We start from the raw sequence: 25,830 nt of genomic DNA, 5'->3' as shown, positions 1-25,830 counted from the left end.
CACAGTCAAAGATGGCGCTGCCCGTGCGGACTAACTTCGGACATGTCTCCCGGTTCATTCGGTCTCTAAATTGTCCTCAACGGTCTCTGTGCGCTGGAGTGAGTCGGGAAAACACGGTGAGTGTTTTGTTAACAACATTTTTACGACACGAGAGTTTGTGTTTTTGTCGGAAACCGCGAGGTTTTCGCTCAAACACACACTGAGTGGGAGACGTTTCTGAGTCCTCTGTTTTTCTTCTTTCCCTCCGTGACATACGTTCACACTTTGTCTCTCTGTCTCATACGTTCATAGTTTGTCTCTCTGTCTCATACGTTCATAGTTTGTCTCTCCGTGTCATACGTTCAAAGTTTGTCTCTTTGTCTCATACGTTCATAGTTTGTCTCTCCGTGTCATACGTTCACAGTTTGTCTCTTTGGCTCATACGTTCATAGTTTGTCTCATACGTTCACAGTTTGTCTCTTTGGCTCATACGTTCATAGTTTGTCTCTTTGTCTCATACGTTCACAGTTTGTCTCTTTGGCTCATACGTTCATAGTTTGTCTCTTTGTCTCATACGTTCATAGTTTGTCTCTTTGTCTCATACGTTCATAGTTTGTCTCTTTGTCTCATACGTTCATAGTTTGTCTCATACGTTCACAGTTTGTCTCTTTGGCTCATACGTTCATAGTTTGTCTCATACGTTCACAGTTTGTCTTTTTGTCTCATACGTTCATAGTTTGTCTCACACATTCACAGTGTGTCAAACACAGTCACAGTTTGTCTCACACATTCACAGTGTGTCAAACACAGTCACAGTTTGTCTCACACATTCACAGTTTGTCTCACACATTCACAGTTTGTCTCACACATTCAAAGTTTGTCTCATACGTTCAAAGTTTGTCTCACACGTTCACAGTTTGTCTTTTTGTCTCATACGTTCATAGTTTGTCTCATACGTTCACAGTTTGTCTCTTTGGCTCATACGTTCATAGTTTGTCTCTTTGTCTCATACGTTCATAGTTTGTCTCTTTGTCTCATACGTTCATAGTTTGTCTCATACGTTCACAGTTTGTCTCTTTGGCTCATACGTTCATAGTTTGTCTCATACGTTCACAGTTTGTCTTTTTGTCTCATACGTTCATAGTTTGTCTCACACATTCACAGTGTGTCAAACACAGTCACAGTTTGTCTCACACATTCACAGTTTGTCTCACACATTCACAGTGTGTCAAACACAGTCACAGTTTGTCTCACACATTCACAGTTTGTCTCACACATTCACAGTTTGTCTTTTTGTCTCATACGTTTAGTTTGTCTCACACATTCACAGTGTGTCTCATATATCAGCCGTTTTTACAGCTTCAGTGCACTTTTCGGTTTGTTATCTACATAATTAAGCTAGCTAATTTCAGTTAAAATCGAGTTTATTTGAAATAATCAGTGATAATCAGTGATAAAAGGTGAAGCTGATTTATTTATGGTTTGCACTACAGATGGAGAGAAAATAAATTATTATCTAAAGGATTATCTATTCTACGCCAAAGATATTTATTCAATACATAGTTTTGTCTATGAGAAGAAATTTATTTCACGAAATAAACAGAAGCAAAAAAGCAAGATAACATGGACACAAAATGATTAATCATCTCCTTGTTTGTTTATCAGTTCACACTGACTACTTTCATTTGTCAACATCGTATACGATAGTTTGAGTAAAAATTGCGAATACATTATATATAGTTTTCTAAATCTGTTCCTTTCTAGTATTTCTTCTCTATTAAATTGATTAATTGTTTGGCGAAACAGAATCTACAAAACTTGCGTCAATACAAACACCCTGATGTGTGTTTTATCATTTGAAATTCTATTGTTATTATTGTTAATAACAATAATAATAATGATAATAATAACTATTATAAATATAACTTTTTATTGTTACTTGTTATTGACATGCACACATCTGCACTAATGTTGAGAAATCTTTGGTATGAAGGAAAAGAAGACAATCATGTTCTCTGGTGTTGTATGGACACTTTATGTGTCTCACAGTTGTCAATAATAAGTTAATTGAGCGATTAATGGTCATAACTAAGTGTGAAAACGTTAGTTGCTGATTCACCGAGTGTTGATGATGTGTTAACATTTTTTTTGTTTCTCAGAAAAATCCAAATTACTCACTTTCTTTTTTTACTGGTCCTTAAATGCAGGATGTTTTATTAGAACAGCTGCTTTTAGTTTGACAGCAGTTTTCAGATGCTTAAAACCTGAAGAAAAGAGCTAATGTTTTCTGTTTTTTTCCCCCCTTTCAAAGCACAGATTAAAGCAAACGCCCAATCTTTGTAAAAGAGAGGTATGGAAGCAGGCATATCTCATGCATGTCTTATCCAAACACCGCCAAACTCGGCGCTGCACACACTGGTGCACTTAATAAGACACCTGCCAAGTATGAAGCCTGTCAAGTGAAGTGTTGGACAGTTATGCGATTACAGATGGACAGATGTTCCTTGGATTTATAGTATAGTTGTCAGTAATCTTCTGATTTGGGCATTTTCTATTATCCTTGAACGTAGCATCTTTTGTCTATTTGCAGTAGTTTTACTTTCACGGCCTCGGCTACTACAACTCAGCTCAGAGGGTTTCTTATTATTTCATGGCCGTGCTGGACGAGCTAATGAGGTGTTAAGACAAACAACGAGTCCCCTGTCTCGCGTAAGAGTAGGTTGTGGGTTTCAGTTTGACAACAATGCTAATTATTGAGCTGTCCTTGCTCTACGGCGTCTGTAAAAAACCTCACCAGAGTGTATCCATACGCTGATGTACGAGCTGTAATGCTGTATGTGCGCGCGCCGCTGTTCCCGTCTGTGTTTTGTTAAGACGTGGTCTCCTCGGGAGAAGCCAGAGGTGTGTGTGTGTGTGTGTGTGGATGGGGGTTTGGGGGGGGTTTAGAAAAGGATCACAGCAGTGCTTCATTACCAGTAATAACATCAGAAATGAGGTGTTGGTTTTCATTTGTTTTAATTTTCTCCAAATGTGGTTGAGTGAGCGCAAAACACCAGCGCGCTCTGAGCCCTCAGTGCCTCGAGGTATGAGGAGAGAAAAAAAAGAAGGTTTTTCTGCCCTGGAAACTTGACGTGTCAAATGTCTGTCAAACACTTTTAAGAGATAATTCGTTTGAGACGGCTTGCTATTAATATTCACCATGAGAGCAAATATCAGTGATGACCTGTAGTATTTTGTCAGCAAAGAGAATAAAGAGAGAACAGATGTATCACTATGAAGTTTCACTGTAGATTTTTCAACATTTTTAACTATTCTTCACACCTCATCCTGAGCTCTGAAGTAAAATAACTGGTTGCTTTTAGAGGTAGCCTGAAACCCGGCCCAAAAACCAAAGGGGAATTGCGGTATTTTTCGGTTTTAATGTTTATAAATGTGGGTGTGTACGGCAATGTCTGCAGTGTAATCCTACAGGGCTACAGCGCCACCCTGAGTTATATCCATAAAAAAATAAAGCTTGTTTACGCCCCAATAAATGGCTTGTATGTTGGTTATTGTAAGCAAGGGCGCACATATATTCATATCAGCCCAACAAAACATCTCTCTCTCTCGTCCACTCGGCGGCTTGCAGCGATGTTTCTGCTCGAACGTGATGCATTCAATGACGCTAGTAAAATCCACCCGCTCACTCTCGCTCCCTTCTCACATTCGCATTTGCGTAAAAATATGTAGTAAGGGCGTAGGTTTGCGTATATGGGGTGATTTTGAATGTAACGGACAGTTGTATGTATTTAAAAATCACACCGTCCAGGTGTAAAGTAAAGTGATGAGTTGGAGCAGTAATGTGTGCAGCTTTACTGCCTTTTTACCTCCAGCCTCATGTCAGCTGTAAATATGGAGGCTCCTCGTCCCGGCGTCCCTCTCCTGTGGTCCCGTTATTGGCTGATATCAGTCATGTCAGCCCCGAGCTGCAGGAAAGAGGAAGTGACTTCTAATTTGCTTCACTCTCCTCTCCTTTGGCTCCAGAGTTCACCGACTCGGGTGTCAGCTAAAACCATTATGGGAGCTGCTGCTGCTGCGCCACATGGGAGCGGCCTGGGCGAGAGCCGGCCTCCCCTTCGTGGATGTTCATTAACTGCCCTATTTATTTTCATCTGTCAGAAAAGCCCCGCTAATTCTCAGCAGCGCTGCTCAGCGTAATTGCCTCTGTAGTCGTCGTGCAGCCTCTCAGATTAACCCTGTGCACATTAAACCTTTTCCTCAAACTATCCCATATGTCAACATTTTTTCTTTTTTTAAATATATATATATATATATATACATATATATACATATATCTAGAGAGAGAGTCATTGAATTACAGAATCAGTGTAGACGTGCGCCCGCATTGGCGCCTGGGGAACTCTTTACAGCGTTTCCCATGTTTCGGTCTGAGCCTGATCCACTGGCTTCAGCTTAGTAGCTGACATTTGTAATTAAAACGTTGCGTAACTCTCTGGTGTCGCGTCTTTGAGCTGCTCTCAAGTCAACAACTGCAAAAGCCTTCGCAGGAGGAAGTGAGGGAACTGTTCAGAGAAGCTGCTCAATGTTATCATAATTACATACAGATACGTTTATGAAGTTTGTGTGTATAATTTTTTTTGTCTGTGTCATGAGTTGTTTTTCGGTTTTATTAGCTAGAAGTAGACCGATTCATTGGTTAGGCCGATATTTGCCGTCTTTCTAATAATCAGCATTGGTAGATTATTATTTATTAATCGACTTATTATTACAAAGGCATTTTTGTTCTCAGAATTGCTTACAGAGACTGATGATATTGGACTTTTTGACGATAGCTGTTATGCCGATATATTGGGAGTGCTTTGGCCGCTAATGATATCAATACCAATTTATACGTGACTGTCATTTATAGGTAACTATTCCTCATTGTACGAAATAAATAAACATCTAAAATACCCTGAACTGCAGTCTTTTCAGTCTACTTTTTTAGTCGGGGAATCTCCTGATAATGAAGTTTAAAGCCAATATCGTCTGATGTTGTGTCGATAATATTGCAAACTTTTCGTTGCTAAGTCACTAAAACTTTATTTTATTAATCCATAAGGTTTTTTGTTGGTTTTTCAATGACCTGTTTCATGTAATTAAACGTATCAACGAGATTGATGCCAAGTATTGTGTGAGTATATCGCAATATATGATTAGGCAAATTTATATTGTGATGATATCGTATCTATCTCGGTGTCCGCCCCTAAAAATCAGTATTACTGCAATGTGTCTTATAATTCTACATTCTTTTACTCGAATTTCCTTTCCTGGAATGTATTTTCAAGTCTTAATACTTTTTAAAAAAGACTTATACATTAGCTTATAACGTATTTTTCCAATATCTTTCCTAAAATACAGTCTGATCTCGAGTTTCTTCTCGTAACTGTTCATGAGACGGAGACTACACCAGGACTCTCAAATGACCTGGTGGCCATTGAGGGTCTAGTCTGATATTTCAAAATAAAAGTGTTTGTTGTGATATGAAACGATATATTTATTTTGTGATTTAAAAGAAAAATCATAAATCATAATCATAAAAAAATCAGTTTAAAAGGATAAGAAACTGACATTTTAAATGACTAAGTGGAGGGCCGTGAGTGATAGATTGGGGGGCCACATGTGGCCCGCGAGCCACAAATATCAGATCTCTGGTCCTGCAACTGCACATGTTCAAATGTGGGTTGTTTTTATGGATATATCCTCACACACTGATGTATAATTAACAGTTCATACGATACTGTTACTGACACAGTATCAGATGCCAGTGTTTGTCACTTCTCATCAGCTAAATAGGTCGTTAAATGTTTCGTTTCTAACGAGGCAGATTACTGTTTCCTGTCCCAAGTATTTTTGGTTACTCCCCCCTCACGCTCACCCGCACCCGCACCACCACCCAACCTACCAACCAGACTGCATTGAAGTCTGGATCCTTCAGAAGCTGCAGCCTGTTAGTGCTGGAGACTGAGGCCGCCTCCCCTGCCCGGTTATTTTTGGAGCTCTGTCGGACCCTGTCTGCGGGGAGTGCTGTTTTTGAAGGGCCTCCAGTCCCATTAATCAGCCGAGGGACCCCACGGTGCGAGCGGGCCCCGAGCCCTGGCCCCGCCACACTGCAGCGTTCTGTTCCTGTACCCCCGCTCTCTGCACAGTGTGAAGCTCAGAGGAACCTCATCAATCTCACCTGTCCCACACGTCAACCGCAGATTTAATCAAACGCTCCTTTCGGGGCCTTCCCTCCACACTATCCCCCCCCCCCCCCCCCCCCCCCACCCTTAGACAGCCTCCCTGGTTTTTTTCCCCCCTTTTTCTCCCTGCAGGGTCTTGACTGAACTGTAGTTATAATTTTAGGGCCTGTACACATGAGACGTAGTTTTAGAGAATCTACAAAAGTTTTGTATCATATCAGCTTTTTTTTTAATCCACACGGAATCAACCAAAAAAAACGGCAATTCATGTATTCTGGGGGTCAACCGATATTGTTTTTTCAGGGTCGATATCGATACTGATTATTTCGAGTTCGAGAGGTGGGAGGAATCGTCTATTTTACGATGCATCACAATATTTTAGATCGGCCTGCTTTTACAGTAAAATTTAAAAATGCAAATTTTTCAAATTTTATCAACACCCAAATGTTTTTTTTACATGAAATTTAAATAAAAAATTTTGGACGTAAACGTCGTCCAACACTGGAAGCACTTGCATCGGCATTCGCTGTCGCCATCTTTTCTTGTTTGTTGTCAGTTTCTTAAAGAACTAGTTTTGGAGAATTTGCGCCAAATTTTTCTATCAAATCAGCTTTTTTTTTATCCACACAGAACCAACATTTTGGGAATTTGAAAGTGATATTTTATTTTGGAAAACTTGTCCCAGAGGGAACATGAGTTATAGAGGTGGGAGAAATCGTCTATTTTAGGATGCATTTGTGATGCTTTGGACCCGTCTGCATTTACAGTAAAAAAAAAATTCAAATGCAAAGCTTTCAATCTTTTTTTTTACATGCAATTTAAATAAAAAATTTGGATGTAAACTAAATAGATGTAAATACAGGAACTGCCCCCTCGTAGTCTTTAAGCGCTCGCTCCACGACTTTGTCTTCTCCATTTTTTGTGTATTTCTGTATCAGCGTCACAGTGCCCCATACAGGCCTGGCATATGTACTGCAGAGTCATTGTTTATGAAGAGATTTTTTAAAACGATGCCTCTCAAGAACAAAATGGAGGGAAAGGGAATATATAGCTTTTTCTTCTACTTTCTGCATTTCTCATTTTTTGTGTTCATCTGCTGTCATTCATGCGTGTTTTCTCATGTGGTCACACACTTTGTATCAAGCTGTGGTGTGGTTACACACACACACACACACACACACATACATACATACATCCACACACACTGTTAAGGAAAGGAAAAAAGGAAAGGGGGTGAGGAGGGTGTCGTACAGTAAACCCCACGTTTCCTGTTTGCTACTTCACTGCAGTGCGGCTCTGCTGGGCGTCCGCGTTAACAGGTCCCAAAGTGAGCACAGAGATGTAGAAAGATACAGAGGAACGGCGCTCGCGGCGTGGTGCCGGCGTTAATGGGGTGCGTGGGGGACAGAAGAAGGACACTGGACCCTGTGTGTCTGCAGGCCAGTCTTGATTCTCTGCAGTGGAGGCTCTCACGCAGCCCACAAAGAGCTGACAGTGAGCACTGATGATCCCACAGGCGCTTCTCACACTTGTTGAAATTGGCGCCGTAAATGATGGGGGGGGGGGACCATCAGCTCGGTGAGGGAGATGTCAGTGGGCCACCCCAGGACTCTAGGGCTCTGATATGATGTATGAGCCCTGAAAAGGAGCCCAGAATGGATCTGAGAAAGAGAGAAATCCACTGTTTTGCAATGTCCACACTCGACCCAAAAAACTGTGGCTGTGATTAATAACCGCGATCAGAGTGAGGGTTTTAGGCCCCAGACACGCTGGGAATCTGCAACCGCTCGCCGTTTCCTCTGTTTGGACTTGTGACTCCAGCTGGACGTCAACGATTTAATGAGCAAAATATAATAAATGACTGAAAAAAACTCAAACCATAGTCGGGTTATGAGGTTGGGTTTACTGGCAAATATGTGAGCTATCATTTACTGTCATTTAAAAAAAATATGAATACTTTTTCAATTGAACGACATTTATTTGCGTCTTTTCAGTCGTCTGCAGCTACACATCAGGGCTGGACGATGTGCTTTTAGTCCCATTTTATATTTTATCTATGGTATCGATAGATTTGTTGATTCAAAGAAAATGATTTTTAAAATTGTCTGAATAAACAACAGTATATTGTTTGTTTATTAATTTGTGTGAAGTCTGAGCTGAAGAATTATTATTTTTCTTTTCTTTTCCATTTGGTAAAGTGTTGATTTGTTGCCTTAAATGAGGTGAATTGATACCAAATTAGAGGTTGGTGGAAATTGTTGATAATTGATGCCAATTTGTTTTGGCCCTTACATTCAGACAATTACAATTTTTTTTTTTTTTGAAACTCAATCTGACAAAATGGAACCATTTATTGATGACAAATAATACAACAAATTACCAAACTTCAGTAACTGGCTACTGAACAACACTAATGGTCTGTCCAAAGAAAAATAAACTTTTTCATTGGCCAAATAATAAATAGTAATTGACCAATGTGGATAATGGCAGATATTGGCCCAATTAATCAGTCTACCTCTACTCCAAATAATAATAACAATATTAATAAACTTTATTTGTATAGCTCCTTTCATGCTATATTGCAGCTCAGTGCTTGACAATGAAAGGAAAATAAAATTTAAAAAGAAAAAAGATGCAAACACAATAACAAAATACAACACAGTGTGGAATGAAAAGGAGCTAGTTGAAGGCTAGAGAAAAGGTCTTTTTTTAAAAATATCTAGTGAGCTGGCTTCCGTGATATCTAAGGGTCGTGTGTTCCAAAGTTTAGGGGCGTAAGTAACAAAGGCGGCATCCCATAATGATGAGTTTTTCCATCTCAATGCTGCCGTCTTATCCCGTATGTAAGCCGTCATATCAACATTCCAGCTGCCATAATGTTGATGTAGGCAAAGACTCCTCATGCATATACTACATCTATGTTTGCACGCATAACCTCTATCCCTGCGGTTAGTACCACACACACTGACAAACCAACAACTATTCCCGGGGAAAAAATGCACCACAAGTGTGAAAACATGGGCCTTTTCTGTGTACGTAACCTTCGAGCTGTTGGCGTTAATGTCACACACACACATGGCGCGTAATGCGTTCAGCACATGGCAGACGGAGGACGGAGAGAGCTGTCGCCACCTTGGCGACGATGTAGTACGACAACGCCGCGCCTGTCAGCGTTTAAATATGAGGAGAGAAGCCAACGGCGTTTCCTGCGTTCGCCGCGTGTGTCGTCAGCAGACGTTAAATGGCGGCGAGGAATAGAGGTCAGGCGGCTTAACGTCCGCCATTTTGGTTCTGTAATAAATATGTTAACATCTACTGGCTGGAGTGCAGTATAATTACGCACAGATGTTCATGGTTCGCTCTAGAATTAAAACTGTAATCTGTAAATTAAAAGATAAGTTGTTTGGTTCATGAAATCACAGAAAACCTAGAATAATTACGTCATTGGTTTCCCAAACCTCAAAATAACGATGTTCTCAAATGTCTCATTTTTGTCCACAAACCATAATTATTCAGTTTTAATGATTTCTTTGTTCTATGGTGCAAAGAAACCAGAAAATATTCACATTTAAGAAGCTGAGAAGTCAGAGAAAAGTCTCTTTCAAGAAGAAATAAAACATTGACCATTACGGGAATATTGGGAGTTCATATGTCTTTGTCCATAAATTCCTCGTTTAACATGGACATTTGGACTTGAATACTTCTACTCAATGTGCCATTAAGTAGAAGAAGCTAAGTTGGAGCTTCACCAGTCCAACTTACATGTAGAGTTGTGTTTGGAACCTCTAGTTTATTTATTTTTTATTTATAACAGTCACAAAACTGGTTAGACCTGCAAGCAATAAAACTAAAATGTATAACAAAGCAGTGGTGGACTTAACAGCAGAAATATTGACTGTATATCTGTTATTTACATAATATTAAATCCTGCCTATTTTATATAAATAGTTGTGATTGGTCAAACACGTTCCTATCAGCAGGAGGTCGACCCATGATAGATTCATCTGTTGATGATTGGGCAGACAGACAATATGCCGTTTTCAAATCAGTCAACATCATTAATTATCATGGTAAATGTTGAGTAGTTGATGTATTTTTGCTTTTGATTGAAATTTAAAGGAACCTTAAAACTTCTACATAGAGCTGCAAATGACTACTAAATTAATTGGCAACTACTTTGAGTTCTCAAGTTCTTAAATGTGAAAATGTTCTGGTTTCTTTGCACCTTTTGTTTAGTTATAATTCTTAAAAACATAAGAAATCATTATAGCTTCATAATTTTGGGTTTGTGGACAAAACAAGACGCAATTATTATTTTGAAGTTTGGGAAACATTTTTCGACATTCATCAACATTTTCTTAAACTTTATGGACCAAGCCACTCATCGAAGAATCGAGAAATTAATTGATAACGAGAATAATTGTTAGATGCAGCTCTATTTCCATATGTACACAAAACAATAAATACGTTTTATTGAACCTTTGTTCGATTGTAATGCAAAAAATTGTTATTGAATCTTTGCCCAACCATATTTAGATGTTATTGGGTCTTCACCATGTTAATTCCTGAACATAAACACTTTTGGTGTATTTTCCTGACCGTATCCTCCTCCTTTACCACAGGGTGTCATCTCAGAAGTATTTTGAATGCTGACAAGAATCCACTTGCACAGGTTTAATATAGTCCATGGCAAACGTAAGCTGTCTGATATTTTATGACCGTTTGGCCTGGTCGGGCGCAAGTGTGCGTTACAACCATTAATTGCTTTACAACATTTACTGTCTCCACTGTCATCGCACACTTGTTGATTTACTCCGTCGCGGAGCCCACGTCGTCCTCCAGGAGCCATAGAAGCACATCTTTAAAGACGCTTTGCGATAACCCCCGCGGTCGGCCAGTGGCCAGCGGCCGGTTAGACGCGCTGTTGACTCTCATTTAACACTAGATTGGCTCAAATGACACCATTAGCATGTCTGCATGGCTAATGGCTTCCCCCTGGGGGGCGGGTGTGGAGTGGGGGAACATGCGTTTGGCGTGTCAGCTCGAGGTGAGAACACACATGAGCCAGACTCGAGGGGCCCCGTCCGCGCCCAAATCAATCCTGACACTTCTTAAGAGGCTCTCAGCATCAATGGCACTCCAGTGCAATTACCCTGTCGGTAATGACATAAGCACCCAGTTCCTTCCTCTTCCCTCTGGCTGAGCAGCGAGCGAGCGAGGAGCTCCCTCAGGCCGGCAGACGGAGACGTCGTGGACCACGCCGGCCTCGGAGCGCTTGTTATTCGATCCCCACAGGGCTGAGAGAGATGGAGAAGCTTCTTGGTACCGAGGGGGGGGCCGGTGAGCGAGCAGCTGTTATCTGATCTCAGACGCTGTGCTGAGCCTCTCCCCTCAGTCGGATTGAATGTGATGTGGCTCAGCAAAGCTGTCAAGATAACCGATTTCCCAGCAGCGAGTGAAGAGGATATCCCCTGAAAGCATCAGGTTTTAGTGATTAGTTATGATAACCTTGAAAAAGTGCAGCCGGGGAACACATGATCACCAGTCATCTCTGAGAGGTGATAACACTCACATCTCATGGGGGTGGAAAGTTAAAAAAGAAAGAAAAAGGGCTCCACTGTTGAAATGTGTTGCCGTTTGCGAGACGTCAACACGCCGAGCAAAAGCAAACTTAACCTCGCTGTAATTGTGTAGATGTTTTTTTGACAATTATTGTAAGATGTAAAGAGCCAGACAGTTTGTTGACTGAGATAATTTAACAGGAGTTTAGTTTTCACGACAAGAGACTGAGTTTAGGAGAAACCGCAGAACTTTTGTATCTTATATCGGCTCTTTAACCCACATTTTGGGAACCCTAAAATGCTATTTTGCCATCTTCTTGGTCGTCTTCTTCTTGTGTTTGGAGTTAATACAGCACGCAAGCGTTATGCGCATGCTCCACATCTTCTTCTCCATGTTTGGTGTTTGTTTGTGGCAGCATTACAGCGCCACACACAGGCCTGGCATGGTTTTGTGTGTTCTGTTGATTATTTTCACGATTGAACGAGTAACTGTTTGGTCCATAAAATGTCAGAAAACGTTAAAAAACCTTGACCAGTGTTTGTCAAATCTGGAAATAATGACGTTCTCAAATGTTTTGTTTTGGTCCACAAACCAAAATGATTCAGCTTTTAATGATTTCTTTGTTATACGAAGCAAAGAAACCACAAAATATTCAAACTGAAACAATCAAAAATCTTGTTTTAATCAAAGCTGTTCATCGATAAACAAAATAGTTGACGGTTAATTAAGTAATCGATGAATCGAGTAATTGGCGTGGTATTTGTTAATATTTCAATATTTACTATTTTAGATGAAGAAGTATTGTCCTGACCAATAGACATCATATTGTACTGACTGAAGAAAACACATTTGTGCATAGAGTATTGTTTTTAAATATGTTATTCAAATACCATTGGTGTGAAATCGCTGAAATTGCCAAAAAATTGCCTTTCAACCAAAGATAGCGGACTTCCTGTTGGTTTTGGATCATGGTCATAATGTAATTTTTTCTTTATCCTGACTTTCTACATACGTGTACCGATTTTCTTAACTACGATAATTGTACTGTTCATGGTGAATTTGGACGGGGGCGGCGCACTTATTGACTCCTCCCACATCCAATTTTCAACGTACATTCCCCAAACCTTTTTCAACCCAAATAAATGTCACCATTAACTCCTTAGTATGAAGACATTTCTTGAAATGGTTAAAGAAAAAGTTGTTTATGAGTGGATAAGGCCTGAATAAGGTGACATACCTGGCGCTCTGAAATGCGTTGTTTTACCCACAAACCAAAACACCAGCAAAAACACCACAGCATACATGAAGTCACATTTAAGAAGCTAAAATCAACTTGTTTTTATTTTTATTAAAAATAGAGATGAATTCATGATACCTGGTATCAATATCACTGCGGTACTGGTTTAAAACTGGTTAGGATATTTAAAAAAGGAAAACCAAAATGGTCCAAAAAACCTGAAATAACACAATGGCTGCTTATTGTTGAGGTACTAAATGCATCAGCAGCACAAATGTTATGTTATGTTGTCTAACTCATATTGGTACCAGTAGATTCCCAATGTTGTAATATTGGTATTGTATCGGACATAAAAAAGTGCTATCATCCATCCTTTTTTACAGCCAGTTAACCTGTGTGTGCAGTTAAACTATAAACTGTGTTTGACTCGACACAGATACTGTACCTCGGGTTATGTGGGAGTTTGTGTTGGAGTCTGTTATTGTGGGAGCCGATTGTTGATGTCAGCAGACTCCGTTTCTAAGCTAACATTAGGCTTTCGAGGCAGGCAGGGCGAGCGAGCAACAGTGTCACATCTTTTTGGATTTTCTCAGAAGCAAAAATCCAACTCGGCCCACAGGCTGTTATGGGAAACTGAGAAAGTCAGGAAATGTCTCATTTATTCAAAGGTGTTTTTTTTTATTATTATTGCCGTTTGTTCTTGGATTGGCAGTCAAATCTAAGAAATATGTTAATTTCTTCATTTTCTCACATAACTCTTGTATTTTGTATTCCACCATCTGAGTGTGACACGTTTATATGATCTCTACCGTTCATCCACTCATTCCAACAAAGACACAAAGATCCCTCATTACCTTCTCACCTGTGGCCTGGAGCGTCCTGCCAGGCCACATCACAGCGCCTCTGCCAGGAAACTGGCGTCCGCTGTGGCTTCTCCAGTCTCCGCACATGTCACCTCGGCAGCGCCAGAACACTTTGCCCAACAAAAACACCAAGTCCCAGTCTGTTTCTTTGTGTTTTTCTGCTCCGTTAGAGCCCTAATCTACTGTGTAACGGGCCCTAAATGTTGGACGTCACACAGTATCCCGTTGCGGTCTCATGTCTCGTGACAGGTGCCGCCCTGCTTTGCCCTCTAATTGTCTCATGTGGTGCTCAGTGACCGAGCAGTGGTTAAGATTCTCATAGAAAACGCCAAGGTTCTGTCCAGCAAGCCGGTGCCAGGAGACGTGAGGCAGTCCAGCTTGGCCAGGTCCTGCAGAAAAGTTTGCCCGATGATTCAAACTCTTACAAGTGCTCGCGGTTGTTTTTAGTCTTGTTTTTGATGACGTTCTCTGCCATGTTTTATCTCTTTAAACCGGCCTTTCTTCTCCCTTTTTAAACACTTTGCTCCTCCACACTCGGTGTGTATACTTGTCTGTTTTGGTAACGGAGGCCTTGAAGTTTGCTTGGATGGTTTGAAGTGTTATTGTTGGCAAGTGAGGTGATGCATTCTTCTCGCTGGAAGTGTTTGGGAGAGAACAGAGGTGCTAGCCATGGAGTTAGCATCTCGGTAACACAAGCGTGACCGCAGCTGGCCCTTGGACCTGCCAATAGTTTAACACTGACACTTCAGTCTCCACGGGCTCCTTTCGAGCTGTGACTTTCTCACCTTGATCCCTCTCTCTCTCTCTCTCCAAACTTGAACCTCTTCTTTGGAGTTTCTGTGTCTTTTTCAAGCAGCAAACAATGTATTCGTCAACTTTGAGTCTATGGTGCTACGAAAGCTGTTTTTCATTTTAAGTAGCACTTGTGCTCTAATGATGGACATACGAGATACTTCCCGCTGTATCTTGAATATTTAGAAGGTTTATTTTGAAAGAATCCCAATAAAAGTTACCTCAAACTTCTCCACTCACTCACTCCATTTCCCAATTCCCCAATTTTCCATTCGTCCTGCCAATTATTGTTCTCTTTTGTTCATGTATATCTGTATTCTAGTGCTGCGACGACGAATCAATTATTAATCGACTATTTTGACAATCGATTCAATCAATTTGAGTGTTTTTTTCAACAATTAAAACATATTTTCTGATATTCCAGCTTCTTAAATGTGAATATTTTCAGGTTTCTTTGCTCCATTTAAGATATAAATAATTGAAACAGAATCATTTTTGGTTTGTGGCATTTGAGAACGTCATCATTTCCAGGTTTGGGAATCAAGATCAACATTTCCGGACATTTTACAGACCAAACCAATATGGATGAATGAAGGAATTAATTATTCGTTGCAGTCCTAGTTTATTCAGTTCAGTTATTATTAATTTGCGTATTTCAAAACTGAAAGTCCACATCTGTTCTGGCTGCTGTAGAAAACAAAAATGGCGGCCTCGTTTAAGCAGGGCCCTTGCCTAAAGTACATATGAAGCACTTATGCTGCATTCCATTTATTTCTTCAATTGGGAAAAAAAAAAATCTTCTCTGAGTTGTCCGTGTTCCAAAAAAACAATAGATGCAAATGTATCCCAGGCTAGCCATTGTTAGCCGTTGTTAGCTGTTAGCTTTGTAATACCAGTTGATAACGGCACTCAAAAGTTAAACAGGACAATGTGTACGACTGATTCACTTTGAAACAAATTCAGCAAAAGTCCTTAATTTACTGTAAAAGTAAGTGGTTGGGAATGGTGAGGTAGCTCCCAGTCGGAAATTCCAACTTCTGAATACAAATGGAAGACACCGTGATTCTAAAGCTATGTTTTAAGTGATGTGTTGTTAATTTTCTGCCAATAAATGCGCTTAGATGTTACATACTGGACCTTTAAGTGTCTTCTACTTCATTTCCAGGACCCGCCAAAGGGTGGGCGCGTATTTTCTGGGATCCAGCCAACTGGTGTGCCCCACCTGGGCAACTACCTGGGTGCCCTGGAGAACTGGGTGTCCCTGCAGCACCAGTATCCGTCAGTGCTCTACAGCATTGTGGACCTGCACTCCATTACCCAGCCCCAGGATCCGGCTCAGCTCAGGAGCAACATACTGGACATGGCGGCGAGTCTGCTGGCCTGTGGCGTCGACCCAGAGCGGGCCGTACTGTTCCAGCAGTCTAAGGTACTGTAGGTTATTATCTCCTTCTCGGGGAAAGCACACACACACACACACACACACCACCACAAAGTCTTTCCTCAGCCACATGAAGGAACTGAGAAGGATAATGACAGATTCAGCGCTGCTCGCACACAGCAGATCCCACATTTCAGGTTTAAATTCACCGTGGCGACAGAAAGAAATCACAGCTGTTTCACTCCCCCCCCCGCCCCCCCCACGCCGTGTCTGTTTTGCTTTCTTCCTCGTGATTTTACAGACTGAACTCTTTTGTGTTTGCACATTAGGAAAACTGCGGCGAGGTTTGTCTGCGACGCACACGTCCAGTTATTCCTATTTTTACTCCAGTTGAGCTTCATGCCACATCACTTGGCAGCGAGGTCGACCGTCCTGTCGAAACACGCCTGCGCCCACATGTGAAAACACAGGACTACGAGCTGGTGACCGGCTGAACTCCGGTGGCATCATTGAACGAATCGGCAGAGCCACAAATCCTCCGGGGATTATACAAGTATGAAGGAGAAAAGCAGATTTACTGTATCGGACCAACTGTTATCTGACCTCCAAAATCCCTCGCTGCATAATCTGAAGGAGTCACCCCGGCCGCCGCCGCCGCCGCAAAATCTGCGTAGTTCAGATACGATGCGTGACATTAGCATATCTCTTCTCGCGGTGGAGAATGAATGGACGCCTTGTTCTTCTTCCCAGGCCATTTAAATGTCCCATTTTATTTTATTTCGTTTTATTATCTGTCATCAACATCTGTCCCATCTCTTGTCCGTCTGCAGTCTGTAATGAACACCCACACACACGTTAGCCCCTGAAAATCCTGTCTGCCGTTGACGTCACGCCGACCAGAAGAGCTTTTCAAGCAGCGAGAGAAGCAGAGGATGAATGGCAACACAGCCCCGGTGTCCATAAACTTTAATTTGCTGAAGCAGCATCCACTGCACAGCCTCCATGAAAGCAGATACGTTGGGAGTTCATTTACCGCTGCCAGATGCCCCCAGAAAAAAAACACCCTTAACCTCACATTCACCTCTGTTCCTGCTCCACAACACTTAATTATTCCACCACATTCAGGAATAATTAAGCTAATGTCGTTTACTGTCGCCCACACTGAGAAAAACCTGCTTAAATAAAGGTTTTAGTGACACTATAAAGGTTTGATAACTCTGTAAAAAGAAGCGTTTATGTCTTAAACTACCTTAAACTCAAAGTGTTTAGTAGCCTCCTTAAATACCTTATTTTGGGGTATTAAGTCCAGCACAGGTGTGAGCTGGTGCACCTGTGTTAGAGTGAAGCACAGAGGCGTTTAAACGCAGTACTCCTCTCTGCCACTTGGAGGCACTATGCCGTTACCCTCCTCTCTTTCTCTCCCCTCACAGCTGTGCGACACCAGAACTCTCCATCCACTCTCCACTCATCCATTCACTCATTCATCTGTGTTTGCTTAACGTCGCTGCTTAATGTACTTCTCCCATTTATCTGTGCTCTGCGGTCACCACTGTTCTTTTTTTATTTTCACACACACTCACACATGTGTATGTACACGATATACATCCATTAATATATACAGTAGATTAACCTAATCCTCATCCTAAAAATGTGTACGGTGGTTGTGTGGAGATACTGCCATATGATCGTCTCGGGGGTTGTTCTTCTTTTTAAAGCCGAGTTTCATGACGTCGTCGCTTTTATAACGTGACACCACGTGAAATGGAGAACTTTAAGATGCGTACTGTGAGTAAAGACGTTAAAAAAGTAAACTTTATGAACCCTAGAGCCTTTGAAATGTGCAAATTTGACATGAAAACACGCATAAATTCTAGTTCTGGTTGTTAATCAGACAGTAAAAAGTAGAACATGTGACCCTAGGGGTCAGCGGTCAAAAATTACGTTTTAGTGTCTGAAAACTAAACAATACATCATTTGTAATATTCATACATAATAATAAAAATGCAGAGTATTTTTAAAAAAAATGGCAAAAACTCTTCACCAGTCAGTTATTGCACGTGTGTTTTCTTGTTCCTGTTGGATCTTAAACTGCAAGATAAGAAACATGTGATTCCCAGTGATGCAACAATTCCCATTAATTTTTTTACATATTATTTGGCTCCAAAAAAACAAAAAACAAAAACGTAATAACCGACTTTGTCCCTTTGTCTCTGATTCCCTGCAGGTGTCGGAACACGCCGAGCTCGCCTGGATCCTCGGCTGTCTCACCAGCATGCCCCGCCTCCGACACCTCCCACAGTGGAAGGTTAAACTTCTTCTTCTTTTGTTTGTTTCCACATAATCAGTCCCAATAATCAGAATAATTACTTGTTATTGTGTCTTTAACTCCTGGTAAATGCAAAACTGTATTAATGATTTAATTAAAATAGTGTTTTAAAAGATGGCAAATTAGAATAATCATGTCTTATTTTAACGAGCCTCTGTTGACTAAGGACCGCAGCTTCATTTTTACTTAATGAGACAAAGAATAAAACTAAAAACGCACATTAAACCTTTAATCGTTAAGATACTATTTAAAATAAATCGAATTCTTCCAAGATTCACATTAAAAATGCACAGTTTTTAAATGTTTTATGTAATTATTTTGGCCAGTATTAGGATAGTGTTTTTATTTTATAATGTAAATTATTTTTTGGAAGAAATCTATAAATTTATTCTAATCTTAAAATTATACACATTATTTAAAACACACCAAAACATTTAGTATGTGTGTATAACAGTATAATGTTAACCAGATTGGTAATATTTTACAAATTCTGTACATTAATACGCACTAAATACTTAATTTATTTACATTATTAAGTTATATAATCAATAATTTAAGTGTTAATAGACAGCTTGTTAATGCTAAACAGTGGAAGGTCACTACGGATGCTGTTTACGTCACTTTTATGCTCTTTAGTGAGACGTTTAAAGACAAAAAAGAGCATAAAATTCAATGTAATGGAGTCTCTGTGTATAAACGTGTGTGACCTTCTTATCTGTGTCTTATAAGACGTCCCTCGTCCGGCGCTCTGATCCGTTTGTGTCGTGTTTTCATGGATTCGGTTGCTGCTGCTCGTTATAGATGAAGTCATCGTTTTTCTTCTCCTCGCCGGGCCGATTGAAAACACACAGACTTCTCTCTCGTGACAGAGTGGACTCGTCTTCTCCCCCCCCAAACTACATTAATGCAGATCCAGAGCTTAATAATATTTTGAATCAACTGTGGTGAAATCAAATTGATCCCAGGCCTCACATCCTGTTAGTTGTTGCGGTCGGATCTGTTCTCTCTTTCTCTCTGTGTCTCTCTCTCGCTCAGCTTTACCATATTGTCAAGTCAAGATGAAAAGAGTTTAGCTCATAACTGAATACAATTAAGACAAGGGAGTGGGGGTGGGAGGAGGGGGGGGGGAGACAATGTCCTTAAAAAGTCCGGGGCTTGAATAGCTGCGACTGAAATAGTTTCCAAAAGCCAAATTTGCCATCAAACAGAGTGCAGTGTGAAGGAGAGGATGGTTCCTTTTATAGAGAATTGCTTATTTTGGGATTATTATTGAGACTATATGTTTATCAAAGGTCCGACCTCCTCTCTCTCTCCCTCTCTCCCTCTCTCCCTCTCTCTCATGCTGCTTTAATCACCGCAGCGTCTGCGTTCAACTCGACTGTAATGGCTACAAATTAAGATCAGTCCTCTCTCGCACTCCCTCTGAATTTCCGGCAGTTGTTCTGCCTCATTCTTCTCGTCTCCAAATGCCAGATTCTAATTATTATCATTATTATTATTATTATTATTATTATTATTATTATTATTATTATTGTGGTTTTTCCAGCCATGGGCGACACAGGGAAAACACGGGAGTGGATCTCAAACACGGTGGGGGAAAATTTTAAAATAAAGCCGCTCCATGAACTCATGCGTACCTCGTTTGTCTGAGAGTCGATGAGTCGGAAAAGTGGAAACGGCTTCTTCCCGGGGGAAAGAAAACATGTTCACTCCATGTTTCTTCTTCTTCCTCTCCTTCTTCTTCTTCTTCTTCCCCTTCTTCTTCTTCTTCTTCCTCCTGCAGATGAAGAGCAAACTGAAGAGCAACGAAGGCAGCGTCGGTCTCTTCACGTATCCCGTCCTGCAGGCGGCGGATATTCTCCTTTACAAGTGAGATCCCATTTTTGGGTGTGTTTGTGTTTGCATGTTTGCCTCTGTGGTTACGATGATGGATTCTGGCTAAAAAAAACGTCACCATCGACTTAGAAGAATGTTTTTAGGACTAAAATACTAGGGTTAGAGTTAGAATCGGTTTAGGTTAAGGGTTTAAAACTTTTAAATATAAGGACCCACGTAGAGTTTCACAAGTGAATTCTGCTGCTCAACAAAAAGCATCTCGTCTCCGCCCGCCCCTGTGCTGTCGCTGTACACACACGAGAATTCACACAGAATTGATGCTTCGATGATGTCATAAATCCAAGTCTCTCTCTTGTCGCTTCACTTCCTCGTTGTCGTCTTCTCGCGTCTGGAGAATGTTTGTTTGCTTTATTCACTTGACGAGAACGTCCCTCAGTCGCCCGGTCTTTCTTCATTAGTCGGGTTTCCGTTACCCTGAGAAATGCGAAAAAACACCTAAATATCGCAATAAAAAAACTATGTTTTTTAAAAAAAAAAACAACCTCAGAAATGGCTGAAGCATTTTCACTCAAAGTTTATCGCAAAAGGTGACGTAGACCTCTTTTTTCAGTCAGTGGCGTAACTGGGTCACATGACCCTTTCACTTCAGCGCAGTAGCGGCGGTCGAGATCACTGTTCCAAAAAAACAGGAAACGCCGAATGCTCTCGGGCCGTCTTCCTCAAAGTGTGGTCTCACCGGACGAGATTTTAGCGAGAAAAATTGAATATTGCGAGACTTTGTTGAAATTCTGAAAATATTGCTTTTATTTTGCTGGAAAAACTGTAACGAGAACCCAACTGTTTGTTTCGTTTGGCACATACGTGTCCGGAAACAGAGTCGCGATCTCTGCCCTCGAGAGCAAACCGCGTCGCCAGTGTGATGGAAACTTGACAATAAGGCCTGAGTTTGGTAAAACATTTAAAAAATAAGTTTAATTTTATTAATCCCCTTAGGGAAAGTATTCCTCTGCATTTGACCCATCCTAGAATTAGGAGCATTGGGAGTTGGGTACCTTGCTCAGGGGTACCCAAGCCCTTTTTGGCCAGGTGGGGATTTGAACTGGCGACCTTCCGGTTACAAGTCAAGTTCCCTTTCCACTTGGCCACAGGCTGAAAACACATCATATCACTCACGACACCACAAAAATGAAACGAATGACTGTGACATAAAACCAATGCTACCAGACTAAACTAGACACGCGTACATGTGGCAGAACCGTCAAAATGGAATCAAGGACTGAGAGAATCGAGATTCTTCGGGAAGACTTGTGGCCAAAATGAGAATTACAACAACAAACCTGAGCGTATTTCTTAACAATGTTAGTATCAAGTTATAAAGCTGGGGAATTGGCATAGTTGTGTTGTGTGAATGTTGTTAAATGTGTCAGTAGTTGGTGGTAACGCCAGCGATGAATGAATGAATCCTTCAGCCTCACGTTTCCGAGAAGATTTAACAGTTATCTCGTCATATGTTTGAAGCATCAAAACCACGGTGACACAGCAGATAAAACCTCATCTCTAACTCTCTGTAAATAATGTATGGTTTCCTCCAGAGTGACGCTGAACATCTCCAGCAGAGACGAAGAGCGTCTCCAATTTGTCTCCGCCGCGCGTCTGAACTCCGGGCGCCGTCACCGCGCGCGTCTCGCTTTGTGAAAGTGCGCTCACGCTGCGTCTCGTGGCCTCTGCTGTCTTTCAGGTCCACTCACGTCCCCGTCGGAGAGGATCAGGTCCAGCATCTGGAGCTGGCCCAGGATCTCGCTCGCATCTTCAACAACCGCTACGGAGACGTGTTCCCCGAGCCTCGCGCCCTGCTGAGTGAGAACAAACACACACACACACACACACACACACACACACACACTTACACGCAGTGACATCACATTCTGCACGAGCTTTTGAATAGAAGACGCCAACATGTGACTCTACCTGGTTTTTTAATAATCCAGTAAACTAAAAAAAAAAGTAAATAATCCGGTAAAATTGTCAGCGATGCAGGGATGTTCTCGATGTCGGTGTCTGTAGAAACAGGTCTCGCTCAGACTCGTCTGGAAACTTTAACTTTCTGCCTCCATTAGGACCAGGTTTTGGTCTCCAGGAGGACTGCTGGTCCTGACAAGGTCAGTGTTTATGACAGAAAAACAGGAACACACACACACACACGTTCTTGTTCCTTCTTTATGATGAGTTTCATTAAAGCACAAGATGGAGTCAGTGACATGTGCAGAGACGCTGTGATTAAACAAAGACTGTCGTCCTCTTTTATTCTTTTATCACAATAACAACAGCGATAATACAATAAAACAACATGTGTGTGCGCACAGGAAAGAAAGAAAGAAAGAAAGAAAGAAAGAAAGAAAGAAAGAAAGAAAGAAAGAAGGAAAGAAGGAAAGAAAGAGCAGTATGAGGAGGAGTTGTGTATCTTTGTGAGGACCAAAAAAGTACAAACTATAGGAAGTTTTTTGGGGAAGTGAGGACATGATGAAAACTGAGGACATCTTGTGCAGGTGAGGACATTTGGAGAAAGTGAACTTTTAAAGGGCTTTTTTCCAGGATTAAAACTTTCAATTAAGGTTTGGTCAGATTAAAGGTTATAGGGTTAAGCATTCATTTGTGCTGGATAAAAGTTAGAGTGAGGGGTTTAAGGAACACATAGTGTCCTCACTAAGAATGCTGTACAGTATCGTGTGTATGTGTGTGTGTGTGTGTGTCGGAGCACAGCTGCTGTCGTCCTCCTCCTCCATCTTCCCTCTAAAAAACCACACCAAAGATTTGTTTTTGTTTTGCTTTTGCTTTTTTTTTTCCCTTCGCCTCAAACGAAGACGTCTCTGGGGAGACAAACATTATGTGACATGTGGGACGGATGTGGACGGTCGCTCAGAGAGAGAGAGAGAGAGAGAGCGATGGCAGCTGGGATGTTGTTGATAAATAAGGAAGGAAACAAACTCCCGGGCTCGTGCCGTCTTTTCATCACTCGCTTTTTAAAAACGTTTGTGAATCACTGACGCTTCTTCCGTCTCGTTCCTCAGGTTCGACGCGAAAGGTCAAGTCCCTGCGCGACCCCTCTGCCAAAATGTCCAAGTCCGACCCCCAGTCGATGGCGACCATCGCCGTCACGGACTCCCCCGACGACATCGCCCTCAAAATCCGCCGCGCCGTCACGGACTTCACCTCCGAGGTCACCTTTGACCCGGAGACGCGCCCGGGCGTGTCCAACCTGGTGACCATCCACGCCGCCATGGCAATGACCGGCGTGGAGGAGGCGGTGTCGCAGGCGCGCGGTCTGGACACGGGCGCGTACAAGAGGCTCGTGGCGGAGGCGGTGATCCACAGGCTGACGCCCATCAGGGAGGAGATCCAGAGGCTGAGGGCGGAGCGCGCTCACCTGGAGGCGGTGCTGGCGCGCGGGAACAGCAGGGCTCAGGAACTGGCCGCGCCGGTGCTCGGCGAGGTGCGACAGCGGGTGGGATTCTGCTGAGAGTGGAATAAAGCCACATTCATGGCGCTCGGCACTTTCCTGCTGCTGATATTAAATTTTTATTCCAGCGGCTGTTTACATTTCCAGGATCGTGGGAGGACGTTAACGCATTTATGACAAGAAACGTGTGGAAAAGACTCTGCTCACGTCTGGACTCGCCGCTGGAGGAACTGTTAATATTCTTGCCCTTTAGGTTTGTCCCCGTTGACATGAATGAGGACAGTGTGTGTGTCTGATGATGCGGCGTTAACGTTGATCTGAGCTGAGCCACAACAACGAGACATTTGTCTGGGTTTGAGTTAAAGCAACACTGTGCTCTCCTCTGTCCTCCAGACTTTGTACGTTTATGAAGTGGGTGGAGACTTTGTGTTACAGGTAGGGGTGTCACCGTCTCGATTTTAAAACCGAATATCGATCGCAACGACGTCACAACCTAGAATTTTCAGATTCAGGTCAGAGAGCGTCGTCACTGGAAGAGTCACGAGCGCGACGTCCGACACAAGTGAACAGTGAACAAACTGTCGATCAGTTAAAAAAAAAAAGACTTAAGAATCCTGAAAACATTTATCTTAATTAGGAATGCAATGAAATTGTAATGAAACACCAAAATTCTGTACCATTGTTTTTGTTTTGTTCTTTTAATCTAATTTTGTTGCTATGGCTGGGACTGTGTGTCAAGGCATTGCAATTATAGTATATTATATTATAGATGTATAGATTCATATTCATGCTTCCGAGAAGAAGTCAATGAAGAATCTGAAAATATTTACGAGATCAAACATCGAACAGAAAATTGAAAATTGAATTGAGGATTTGGAGAATTCTGTTAAAAAAAAAACAAAAAAAAGGCTTCTGGATGGAATCAAAAATGATTGTAAAATGCAAAAAGTGACAAAGTGTTTAAACCTTGGCTGGTGGAGATCTGCGCTCTCTTGATTTGTGTTCCATCGATTGAGGTCAACGCTTCTAGAGCTTTTCACCGCTGAAAGAAACTGGAGAACGAAGAAGTGAGGAAATGTAAATAAACATATTTAAAAAAAAACAACATTTATTTACGTGCCTGTAGCAACACTGTAGATGTAAGTCATGGATGAATGGATGAATGTACACACAGAGGTAAGTTTACCTCACATTTACTACAATTTACACAATTCTCTCCCTTTTTTTCTGGAATTTTCAGTTTTGGCTGCGGCTTCAAGGTCAGACGTCGCTCGTCATGACGACTCAGAGACTTGAGTTCAGGTAAAGACGTGAACCTGAGCTCTGACACCGAGGTGACGGGAGGAATAAATGGGATTAGCTTTATCAGATTATGTCCTTTTGAGTATATAAAAAAAACCCACTTTATCTTTAGCTCTTCACTTTTCCTCATTCCTAGTTTCACTTTCATCTTTGTTCTTTTTTCATCTCTCCCACTTTTCCCTCTCTCACCTTTCCATTCTTAATCCTTGGAGATGATGGACACACATAATCTGACTCACGATTTTAATCTGAATCACATTTGCAAACATACCCCTCTGCTACAGAGCATAATCTGATTATGACTTGACATTATTATTATCCTCTGCTGTGAAAACTGCAATAAAACCTTCTAATCTGATTTGAGATGAATATAATGTGACAAAAATGGATTAATCCACGTCTTAATCGGATTAGGTCTTATTCAGAGGGATGACTTTATACCCTTATTCTTGTTAAGTTAAATTTAGATAAAAGGTGATGTTAACGTGGCAGCGACTCAATAACACGAATAAGAGATTTTATTCAGATTAAGATTACATGAGTTGCTCTGAGAATAAGATATTTATATTCCTGTTGAATTTGATGATGTTAAAGAGCGTAGTCTGATTAGGACACACATTCACTTTATATATGAATGAATGAATGTGTGTCAAATTTCAAATATCGTCAGATTATTCCAAGTCTTAATCTGGTGCCTGCTTCTTTCAGAATACAACATTTTTAATATTATGAAAATATAGAGGTTTGATGATGTCAGGCAACTAAAATACAAAAGATGTATAAATTAGGCCAAATTCATCAAGTTTAATGTGTTTTCAGACGTGATTTAAAAGATCGGGACGTCCCAGAGCCAAAGTAATCTGATTAAAATAAT

General features: G+C 41.3%; 1 protein-coding gene across 1 annotated transcript; it reads left to right on the top strand.

The window, feature by feature from the left end:
• wars2 (tryptophanyl tRNA synthetase 2, mitochondrial) lies at positions 1-24,731 on the top strand. Its single transcript, XM_058622130.1, has 6 exons — positions 1-116; positions 15,823-16,083; positions 18,260-18,340; positions 20,145-20,230; positions 21,936-22,054; positions 23,266-24,731. The coding sequence occupies exons 1-6, from the start codon at positions 12-14 to the stop codon at positions 23,712-23,714; spliced, it is 1,101 nt and encodes a 366-aa protein (XP_058478113.1). The 5' UTR covers positions 1-11; the 3' UTR covers positions 23,715-24,731.
• Positions 24,732-25,830: the final 1,099 nt, after the last annotated feature.

The sequence above is a fragment of the Solea solea genome, chromosome 2 (genome assembly GCF_958295425.1).
Source record: "Solea solea chromosome 2, fSolSol10.1, whole genome shotgun sequence".
NCBI lineage: Eukaryota > Metazoa > Chordata > Actinopteri > Pleuronectiformes > Soleidae > Solea > Solea solea.
Note: the sequence above shows the minus strand (reverse complement) of the source record. Positions and strands in the feature narration are given on the sequence as shown.

Excerpts from the sequence above, each read along its gene's own strand:
- wars2 (XM_058622130.1), top strand. The coding sequence starts at position 12 with ATGGCGCTGCCCGTGCGGACTAACTTCGGACATGTCTCCCGGTTCATT. Across the intron at positions 18,341-20,144 it reads GACACCTCCCACAGTGGAAG|ATGAAGAGCAAACTGAAGAG; the intron begins GTTAAACTTCTT and ends TTCCTCCTGCAG. Across the intron at positions 20,231-21,935 it reads GCGGATATTCTCCTTTACAA|GTCCACTCACGTCCCCGTCG; the intron begins GTGAGATCCCAT and ends GCTGTCTTTCAG.